Genomic DNA, 9,770 nt, shown 5'->3' on the forward strand with positions numbered 1-9,770 from the left:
TTTTTCCTGAGAGTAAAGCAAGCTATAAATAGAAGTATAGCCCCCCCTTCCCTTCTTATGTTTATACTTAGAAACTACTCTAAAAAAACTTCTTCAGCTTTCCTATCTCCCTTAAGTTATAGCTCTGTAAAAATCTACCTCATGTTTCAGTACCAGTTTAAATGACACCTCCATGAGGCCTACCCTAATATATCCTCTCTCATATGTGTGTGGGCATGCGTGTGTGTGCATGTGTACCTGCCAGCACCCTGAATCACTAAACAGTAAACTCAGCAAGGGTAAGAACTGCATGCTCATCTTCTTTGTATCCCCACCAGGGCCTGGCTTGTATTGTGCACAGTGTCCAATGTTTATTCAGATCAAACTGCATCAATAAATTCCCAAGCAGAAGAATTGACCCCGAGCTTTCAATACCAGCACTATACCATTTTTCTATGGGTAAAGCAAACATTGTGAGACAATGTACATTTGCCTTCTTTTCTCATCTTTTCTCACCCCTTAAACTCCTTTTGCCTCTACCATAAATGTGCATATGCTGTTTTCCCTTGTTATCTGACTTTGGTGCTTTAGTGACAACAGATCCAGCCCTTGTGCTCAGATGCAGCAGTGTTTACATCGCCAAGAAAAGAAGGATCTTAGAGTAGAGAGAAAATAAAAGTTTAAGATATGAGTACATATTTTTGGACTATTTTTTTTTTTTTTTGAGACAGAGTCTCACTCTGTTGCCCAGGCTAGAGTGAGTGCCGTGGCATCAGCCTAGCTCACAGCAACCTCAAACTCCTGAGCTCAAGTGATCCTCCTGCCTCAGCCTCCCGAGTAGCTGGGACTACAGGCATGCACCACCATGCCCGGCTAATTTTTTCTATATATATTTTTAGCTGTCCATATAATTTCTTTCTATTTTTAGTAGAGATGGGGTCTCGCTCTTGCTCAGGCTGGTCTCGAACTCCTGAGCTCAAACGATCCGCCCACCTCGGCCTCCCAGAGTGCTAGGATTACAGGCGTGAGCCACCACGCCCGGCCTGGACTATTAATCTCACAGAATTTTTCCTTTATTTCAAGTCACCTTTTAGACATCTACTATTTCCCCAGCATGGTACTAAAATACTGTGGGAAATTTAAAAGAGGTAGCACATACCTCTCTTTTTTGGTCATGAGTAATTTACAATCTAATTATGAACATAAAACTCAGGATATTATAACATGAAGTATAATAATGTATGGAATGTACCATTAATGCTATAGAAATATCAAGAGGAAAAGATTCTTAATGAAGCCAGGTTGGTATTAGAGGAGATAATTTTTAGCTGAATATAGAAAGAATTATAGAATTTAAGCCAGGCACAATGGTGCACACCTATAGTCCTACGTACTCGGGAGGATCACTTAAGCCTAGGAGTTGAAAGCCAGCCTGGGCAAAATATTGAGACCCCTGTCTATATTTAAAAAAAAAAGTATGAGTTTGTTCAATAAATGATATGGTTGCCCTAAATGCAGACAACTGTATTGAAGATAAAGAAAAGAATTATAGAATTTAAATTGATTGGGGTTTGAGAAGAGAATTTCCTGTTATTCAGATGATCTTCCCCAAAGCATGCAAATGAGGCTTTTGTCATATCTAGTATGGTGGGAATGAATAACATTTGCAAGTATGTGTATTAAGTACTAAGTATATTATGTTTCACTTCAACATCTCATTTAGTCCTCAGCAGCTGAATTTGAGTCCTTGATACTAATATTCATATTAACATTTCTTTAATTAGTATGAGCCTTTTAATTGATTAAGTTCATTTAATTTAATATTTCCCTTTTTTTCCCCTGAGAACCTGTTATTAAATTGATGGTGTGCCCGTGATTGGAATATAATGTATTTATCCCTTGTTTACAAATGAGGACATACAGGCTTAGGTTCAGAGACTTGTCAAGTGTCAGAAAATTTAGGATTTGTAACCAGATCTGTCTATTTCAAAGGCTGTGTTCTTGCCCACTACTTTATGTTACCTTCCTAGACAGTATAGAAATCTAGCTAGAACAATTTAGTCTTAGGAAATAGTAGGAATTAAGTTTGGAAAGGAAACCAGCTGATGAAAGATTTGGAATTCTAAGCTGAGAAGTTTAGGTTTAATCTAGTCAACAGTGGGAATTACTTTGGATTGCAAATATGGATCCTTTTGTTATTTTTAAGCCATTCTTCCTTCTGTCACCTTGGTCAATATTTCATCTGGGGTTATTTACCCAAAAATAAAATTGCCTTTTAAATTACATTTCTAGGTACCCTAGAAAAAGAAATAGTTTGATAGAGCTTCCTGATGACTATAGTTGCCTCCTAAATCAAGCTTCTCATTTCAGGTAAGAAGTGTGTATGTGTGTGTAATTTTATTTTAAATCTGTTTCTGAGCTCATAATTGGTATGCACCACCACTAACTTACTTTTTTACAAAATGACCACTGAGCATCTTTTTAACAGTGGTTGTCAATTTTTTAATTGAGGTGATTAAATAGTAAATTAAATTAAATGCATATAACATACAGTAATAACCATGTACAATTTAGTGGCATTTAATGTCTTCACAATGTTGTGCAACCACTGCCTCTCTAGTTTCAAAACTTTTTCATTACCCTGGTGAAACACCAGTCACTTCCCATTCCCTTCATCCACTATCCACTGATAACCTGCAGTCCTACTTTGTCTCCATGGATTTGCCTATTCCAGACATATGAAAGGAATCATACAAGATATAACCTTTTGTTTCTGGTTTCTTTCACTTAACATGTTTTCGAGGTTTACCCAAGTTGTAGCATGTATCAATACTTTGTTCCCACCAGCAATATATGAGGGCTCCTATTTCTTCCCATCCTTACCGCCCCCTCAGTGAACCACCAAGACAGATCTAGACACACAACTCCAGGTACTGGAGGACAAAGTCCCTGTTGCCCACCCTGGCATAAGCAAGCCACACCAGGAAAACGAGGCACCATCCCCACGTAGGTTTGGGGAATAGAGGATGGTAGTCGCTACACAAAATGCCAAAACTCACCAAAATTTACCAGCTTCTCCCTTTATCAAGCATCCCCCTGGATGCCATAAGTATTTGATAATCAAATACTATTTGATATCAGATACTATTCACATAAGAATAAAGTATTTGGAACTCTAGAGTTCCAAAACAGTTGCTTCAGACAGTTTTTGCCAGTTCAATAGTTGTTTCGTTAGAGAGACCAATTTCTGGAGCTCCCTACCCTTCTATCTTCTGTGATGTCATTCCTCAATCTTTTTAAGCCACAAGAACGCTTTTTTCAAACAAAATCTTATGTGGTAGCTCATTATAACAGCAAAACAGATAATAGCATTGTGACTCAGGTTCAACCCTGGATCCTTGGAGTGGCATACACCCCCTTAGGCTTTTTTGCCCTGATGCCTCTCTCCCACCTTAATCAGAAATACTCTAAAGCAGTGGTTCTCACACTTTGTTTTTATCTCCCTCACCCCTTTCACTGATCATTTCAAGTGGAAAAAGAATCAGATTATTGCAAAGACTGGTGAGAAACAAAATAAACAAGTTACAATATACGGGTACTCATTACTGCCATCATATGTCAATTACCTGTAAGTTACTTTTGTAAGAGAAGAACATAAGCATAAACATGTTTCTATATGATAATATTCTATAAAGTTAAAAATAATTTTTATTATACTTACATTGCTATAAAATGATATAAGTTATTTGAATAGCATAAATTAACGACTGGCACACCACCAATGAGATGTCACTGAATGGAGGACTTATAGTCATGTCTAATCTGGCCATTAGGATGTGAATAGCTCATATTTGAATCACAATGCATCATATCTTGAAAATAATAAGCCAAAACTTCTGATGCAATTATGTATCCTGGACACTCAGGTGGCATCACGTCACCTCCCATAGCAAACCACCTTGACAATGATGACATGAAACTAGTAGTAACTTGTAATTAAAAGACAAGAACCTCAGCAGGCTGAAACATGAAAGCCTATTCAAGACTTTAATGATTATTTACTGATGACAAAGCATCCTTTTTCCAAACTGAAGGAATTCCAAGGCTCAGGAGTTTTCATGTTACTAAGCATTGTGAAGCAGCCAGACTTAGTAAGATACTTAAATTAGAGCTCTCAAACACAACTCTTACATTTTTTTTTTAAGGTTAACAGTTAGTAATCCTATTTAACTGCCTTGGTGTAGTAATCCTTAGTCATATGTTAAATAACTTGCTATCATTTGAAGGAAACAGAGAAAAAGATTATATTTAGAATCATTTTGAGATCTTGAAGAACCTCTCTTTGGCTCACTGTGAGAATCACTGCCCTGCAGAATGACTAAGGAAATTTTCTTACTTAGTTATAATTACTGGTTTAAGCTGTGAAGCCAGGGTGTTTAACTGGCTTAGTAGGAGGTTGATTAGCTTACGCTCCAGCCTCTGTTAACAGATAAAATTGACCTTGATATTCTAGTCCCCTTTCTAGGCAGCCTACTAAAAGAATGGTTGAATCACTTTACCTTTCAACTCTCAAAATATTAGCTTAGTAATTTCAAAGATTGTATATAGCTCTAAATTCAGTGATTCTCCTAATCTTAGGGCTGCATTGCTACCACAGAAGCCTAGTGAGTTAAGTATTATCTTCCAGGCATTAAAGAGTATCAGGTTTTTGGCACCTAGGGGGATCTGAGAAGAGTGCTAGTGTTTAATCACAGTGAAGATCCCCCTGTATGATATTATTGCTTACCAGTTTCACATAAGAATAAAGATAAGTTCTATGGTGTCTTCCAGTTTTATTGTCACCACCAGTTTCCATTAAGACTGAAACTGGTGTTGGAGGGTGTCCCAGGTGTTGGAGGGTGGCTGATCAGTTACTGTACTTTAGGCACCTGCCCCCCTTTTCCTCTGTAGGTTGGTAGTGACTCAAACTCAACCATCCTGTACTAAAGGTGAAAGATAATGTTGGCTTTATCCAAAAAGGGTTATAATTATGTTCTGGTGCAACCCCCTGGAAGTATAAATATCCTCCCTCATCTACAGGAAACAGGAATGGAATGCCTCTGCATAGATACCCTCTGCTCTGTGTGACAATGATGGTTGGTTTGTTTTTGTTTGTTTGTTTGTTTTATCTTGCCTAAGAAACTGGGGATCAGAGAATAAATTGTCAATACTCTATTGGAGATTCTTTTTGATGTTCTTTATTCTGACCCCAATGTGGGCCTAGTTGGATCTCTCCTCTGGTTGCATTTACTTTTTACTGCCCAAATTACGGAATTCTTGATGTTTACCATTGTGTTCATTATACAGCAGAGATAGGAGGAGATTGGGAAGCTCCTTTTTAAAAGATAATCATTGTCCTCCTTTGGGGGGCATTATAGCAAGCCTCCAGCATACCATTGTGTAAAGTAGTCAGATCTCAAAGTGTACTGTAACTTGGTTCAAGCAAGTCAACTCTGTCACTTTTTCCTTCCTAAGACTTGCTATGATTCCTAGATGGAAGAGTGGGCCAACTCAAAGGCTACAATCTCTCATTTCAACCCTAAAGATCTGAATATTTCAAAGAAATGGGGGAAAAATGTGTTTGAGGGTCTTGCCTGTAGCCTGAGCTAGAGTGCAGTGGCATCATCATAGCTCACTACACCCTCAAACTCCAGGTCTCAAGTGATCCTCCTGCCTCAGCCTCCTGAGTAACTGGGACTACAGGCACACACACCATGCCCAGCTAATTTTTGTTTTCTTAGAGACAGGGCCTCACTATGTTTCTCAGGCTAGTGTCAAACTCCTTGCCTCAAGCAATCCTCAGACCTCAGCCTCCCAAAGTGCTAGGATTACAGGCACGAGCCACTGTGTCTGGCCAGTTTTTTCTTTTAAACAGTTGCACACCTACAAGGTCATATTCCTTCAGCATTGAGGACACAAGATTGACTAAAGCAATACAGGTGAGGCAGTTAGTTGGCTGTAAATTGGGCTGTCAGATGAAGACTGGATTCTTTAAATGAATCTCAATCTCGAGGTATATTTAATTACCATACTTTATGAGAATTATCAGGACAACATATATGTAATAATAGATTTTCTTACTATGCATTAATCAGAAGATTTTTCATTAAGTCCTCTTAGGGGGCAGTATTAAAGAGGAATCATCTAATTAAATGTTTCCTTATGTTTTAGAGCTTTCTTTGCTGGAAAGGGGGCAGTGAAAAAAACATGCTTCATTACTAACTAGATATATGGTGCTTTTTGTGTTTTTTTCCCATATTGAATGTTTTCTTCTCTTTTGAGGTGCCCACGGTCTGCAGATGATGAGCGAAAGCATCCTGTCCTCTGTCTTTTTTGTGGGGCCATACTATGTTCTCAGAACATTTGCTGCCAAGAAATTGTGAATGGGGAAGAGGTCGGAGCTTGCATTTTTCATGCACTTCACTGTGGAGCGGGAGTCTGCATTTTCCTAAAGTGAGTTGGGAGTGTTCTGGAAGCTTTATAATGAACTTAGGGAATCTGGATCCAATCTGGAGGCCATTTTGGTTGGTAGGACAGTGTGTTGATAGGAAATGATCAATATAGAGTATAAACTTGCGTTTGAGAAGATATTACAGAATAAGTAGTAAAAAAAGAAAAAAAATTCTATTCACATTTCCATTATTTGTGGTAAATCTTAAACAAATAGGAAGTACATGTAAATTATTACTTTATGTTGTCCTTTGAATGTCTTCATTTCCTCTATCAACCTGTTTCTCCTAGTCTTTTAGCAAAAGATCGAGGGCAAAACATTTATATTTATGAAAGAGTGTAAGTTTCCTAAGAGAGAGAAATAAAATTAAAAGTGGATGTGTGTACTTTTTCTTTCTATTCTCCCCATGTAATGCAATTTCTGTTCTATAAACCCAACTATCTTACTGACTATGGAATATATAATCATTACTCATAGGCATCTTTTGAACCAAGGAGAAAGAATGCATGGAAGCCAAACTCAAATACCTATTTTTCAGGGAACTCACAGCAAGTAAACCCACTACCTGCCCCAACATTTTATTTTATAATTTTTTTCTATAGTACTTATCCTCCTGTACACATGTACACAAGCATTTTTTATGTCTCCACTTATCTGTTGTAAGAATCTCAAGTGCCTTCAGGGTGGCAGTGGTTCTTTTTAATCTGCACTGTTGGAGGCTGGCTCTAGCCAGAAAAGCCTTTGCATTTCCCTAGTTGACATTTTGTCTGGCTTCAGATTATTGGACTAGGAGATGTGGTTCTGTTCTTCTGTGAGTTTCCCTCCCTATCCCCCATCAGGTTGTGAGTCAGGAAATAGAACAGAAACAATCTCAGCCACCATTTTCTAGGACATCTGTGGCTCGAGTAGGAGGACAGCTTCCTCCCTCCCTTTAATATATTCAGTCAGTATTACTGATCCCATTTCCCAAAAGCCACTGATGATTTTCTATAGCTTCAACAAAAATAGCAATGTTTGTTTGTTCTTTTTTATTTAGATAAAATACAATTTAGTCTATTTGTCAATGTTTATGTTGTCTTTATACTGAATTCCTAACAGATACTGGCCATACCTTTTCTCTAGATTAACTTTGATGTAGTGCCTATCATTGGTATACATGCACTTAATCTTAATGCCTGGTTTTGTCCTTCAGAATCAGAGAATGCAGAGTGGTCCTGGTTGAAGGTAAAGCCAGAGGCTGTGCCTATCCAGCTCCTTACTTGGATGAATATGGAGAAACAGACCCTGGCCTAAAGTAAGATTTTCTTTTAATAGGAAAGTTTCAATCAGTTCTCTTTTTATAGTGTTCATTTTTTTATTTTAGTCACATTATTGTATGTGAATGATGACAGTTCTTTAAACATAAAAGCTAATGCTATGTATTGAGAGCTCTTTTTAAATAGCTTCAAATATAAAATATTAAATATGATGCCATCCTAAATGTAGCATATAATTTTCAAAAACTCTGTGCTTCTCCAAAATTTGAAGGTAATATTTCTCCTCCAACATTTTTAAAGATACCAACCATCCTAATGTTTGAATGTTCTGTAATTTTAATCAACCTTTCTTCAGAATTACTTAAAAGGATTTGACACTGATATACAAAAGAAAGAAATCTGTCCAGTGATGGAGTTTGGTTTAGAGTAGATATTCATTGTTTTCAATTGCAATACGTGAAACTTTTTATTAGCCAGCTATATCTGCCTTCTTTGCTTTTGAGCATTAGCAAAATATTTAGAATCCTGAACTTTTCTGTGTCCTTTGGTGGTAGGAACTGGGGTCCAACTGATGGCTAATGAGAATGAGGAGGTAAGGCCACTTCAATAATGGTCCCAAAAGTACAGAGAGATAAAGATCAGATCCCCTTACAATAAACTCTTTTTGTGTAATTGAAATTTTATTCTTTTGAAATATTTCTTGGAATGAATAGACTCACTAGATGGGGCTTGGGACTTCTTTATTTGATCTTAAAGAGATTTGTTTTTATTATGACAGCATTTGACCTGTCTTTAGGGAGAAAAAGCTGAGTGGTGAAAGAAGGTAATGACTGAGGATAATCTGAGTTGTTCCAGAAAGATACAAAGAAGCAGAACTTTAAAAATAATTAGGCAGTTTAAAAACTCCCAACCAGCTGAGTCACTTGAATGCTTCAAGGAATGGGAATCTCACAGTTGTCCATTATTGGCAACAGCCAAACTTTAGTTATTTTGGATTAGCTGTTATGCAGTGTTGCAAACTGCAACCCTAGAATGGAAGTATGGCTATTTTATTTAAATATTTGCTAATCACCAGCAAGATTTTTGTATCATATAGACAATGATAACCAAATATTTCTGAGTAGTAGCAAAATATAAGTTTAGGGCTTAGTGTTACACCTCAGACCTAACCTCTACTGTGCAAAGATCATAAATAGAAGCTATATGAGTCCAAAAAGCCACTACAGCCCTATTCAGGCCAACCACCCAAAAAAGAATAGTGCTGCTTCAAGTTATAAACCTCAATGGCCATTTAAATGAGGTCCCATAATGTCCATGGTATACTTGGCCTATTTTATAAATAGTAAAGGAATAAATTTCTGCTTTATTAGCTAAGTAACCTTATCAAGTTCTCAGTGATCAATGATGAAGGGAGAATATCCCTTGTTCAACCCTGCTCTTGTGAGTCCTCTCAGCTCCAGGAACAATTCAAGAGTACATGCTAATTCAGACTATAATGATATGGCAGTTATTTCATTCAAACTTACATGTGGTTTTTTTTTTTTTTCCCCTCCCCTAAAGGAGGGGCAATCCCCTTCATTTATCTCGTGAGCGGTATCGGAAGCTCCATTTGGTCTGGCAGCAACACTGCATTATAGAAGAGATTGCTAGGAGCCAGGAAACTAATCAGATGTTATTTGGATTCAACTGGCAGTTACTATGAGCACCAACTCTGCCTCAAGACAATCACGAATGACGACAGTAATAAAGACTGACTCAAAATTATGGAGAACTTTCTGAGGGCTGGGGAAGTGTTGGAGGGTCTTTTGCACCATGTCCAGATTCACGTACATCAATAAAATATTCCTTAATGGAGTATTTCTTTCAATTAGCAAACATATGCTTCAAGGGAAAAAAAGAACATAGATTAATCTGTTTTATGTTCTAGTACACTAAAGAAGTGCTTGTTCACCCCCAGTGTCTGATTCTGCTGATATTTCCAGGAAACTCATTCCCCTTCATAATTTGTCCCATTTCATTTCATTTCATTTCATCCACCTGGCAAA

At 37.4% G+C, this 9,770-nt stretch overlaps 1 protein-coding gene across 1 annotated transcript in view; it reads left to right on the top strand.

The window, feature by feature from the left end:
• Positions 1-9,517, top strand: part of UBR1 (ubiquitin protein ligase E3 component n-recognin 1) — a 121,591-nt gene extending 112,074 nt beyond the window's left edge. Inside the window, exons 44-47 of the mRNA XM_069484359.1 lie at positions 2,272-2,349; positions 6,301-6,471; positions 7,662-7,763; positions 9,286-9,517. Coding sequence (XP_069340460.1) covers positions 2,272-2,349; positions 6,301-6,471; positions 7,662-7,763; positions 9,286-9,427 — 493 coding nt within the window. The 3' untranslated portion in view covers positions 9,428-9,517. The remainder of the gene's footprint in view (positions 1-2,271; positions 2,350-6,300; positions 6,472-7,661; positions 7,764-9,285) is intronic.
• Positions 9,518-9,770: the final 253 nt, after the last annotated feature.

Source organism: Eulemur rufifrons, chromosome 2, assembly GCF_041146395.1.
Source record: "Eulemur rufifrons isolate Redbay chromosome 2, OSU_ERuf_1, whole genome shotgun sequence".
Taxonomy (NCBI): domain Eukaryota; kingdom Metazoa; phylum Chordata; class Mammalia; order Primates; family Lemuridae; genus Eulemur; species Eulemur rufifrons.